Source organism: Camellia sinensis, chromosome 7 (assembly GCF_055761805.1).
Source record: "Camellia sinensis isolate YWXY chromosome 7, ASM5576180v1, whole genome shotgun sequence".
Taxonomy (NCBI): domain Eukaryota; kingdom Viridiplantae; phylum Streptophyta; class Magnoliopsida; order Ericales; family Theaceae; genus Camellia; species Camellia sinensis.
Window position 1 is genome coordinate 41,170,666 of NC_138967.1, and position 1,414 is coordinate 41,172,079.

Sequence of the window (1,414 nt, forward strand, 5' to 3'; positions counted from 1 at the left end):
GATCACTTACGAAAAATTTGCTAATTTATCTAATCCATCCTCTGAGTGTTGTATCTTCAGAATGTATGATCACTTACGAAAAGAAAATGAGAAAGCCTATGAACCATCAAAAGTTGCTTTTGGTCCTTACCATCATGGCAAACCAAACCTACAAGAAATGGAACTCCACAAATTACGGCACCTACGAAGGTTTCTGTATCCATGAAATGAGACGAGTGTGAATAGATATGTCATGGCCATAAGAGAATTGGAACATAGAGCACGCAAATGTTATGCGGAAGAAACCACTATCCTTGGCCTTGGTGTTGACTCAGATCAGTTCGTGGAAATGATGTTTCTTGACGGTTTCTTTATCATTGAGTTATTTCGCACGTTTATGATGTTCTGCTCGCCAGGTGAAAATCAACAAAATTTCCAATCAGTCCAGCTAGTAGAAGAACCGCTAGCTGAGGGTTATCATATTTTCCAATCACAGCAGATTTTGTATGCCATAGGACGTGATTTAATTCTAATTGAAAATCAACTTCCGTTCTTTATCCTTAGCCGTTTGTTTGACATAACTAATAGCAATTCAAACTTGGGAATCATTCAAATAGCCTTAGATTTTCTGAAAAACTTTACACCAGAGAATAAATTACAAGCTCCTAGTCAAATCTCAATCAACAACATCAAACATCTACTTGACCTAGTAAATAATTGTTGGTGTAACGAGACGAAAATATTTGATGAGACGAATAGAAATGTAATGAGAAAGAAATGGGAGTTCATAAATTCTGCAACGGAATTTCAGGAGGCTGGGGTTCAATTCAAGAAGGCTGAGGGAAGCAACTTGTTTGATATAAAATTCATTAGTGGGGCTTTAAAAATTCCAGTATTATCCATCACAGACTATACAGAGTCTTTCTTGACAAATCTAGTTGCATTTGAGTTGTGTCCTTCATATCATAAGCCAAAGTATGTCTGTGACTATATTGTCTTCATGGATCGCCACATCAATTTCGCCAAGGATGTTCGTTTACTTAACCATAGTGGAATTATTGAAAATTGGGTGGGTGATGATGCAGAGGTTTACTCCATGTCAAGTTGTTCAAAATCACCCTAACAGATCTCGATGACTTTGGTTACTCTGAAGTTTTCATTAATGTAAACAACCATTGTAAGCGATGCCGAAACATGTGGATGGAAAACTTAAAGCGGAATTACTTCAATAGTCCATGGGCATTCATTTCATTTTTGGCTGTTACCACACTACTGCTGCTTACCATCGCACAAACTATCTTTTCCATTCTTACTTTTGGCAAAGGCAGCTTTTGAGTCCCTATTATTGTCTTCTTAATCGTGTGTTAAATTCAAATAAGCAAAGATGCTATATGTTATTTGATTTGTTTCATCATTTTGTGCCATACGATACATT

General features: G+C 36.6%; 1 protein-coding gene across 1 annotated transcript; it reads left to right on the forward strand.

Annotated features, from left to right (window-relative positions):
• Positions 1 to 232: 232 nt before the first annotated feature.
• On the forward strand, positions 233 to 1,102 carry LOC114303904 (UPF0481 protein At3g47200-like). The gene has a single exon (XM_028249081.2). The coding sequence runs from the start codon at positions 233 to 235 to the stop codon at positions 1,100 to 1,102; it is 870 nt and encodes a 289-aa protein (XP_028104882.2).
• Positions 1,103 to 1,414: the final 312 nt, after the last annotated feature.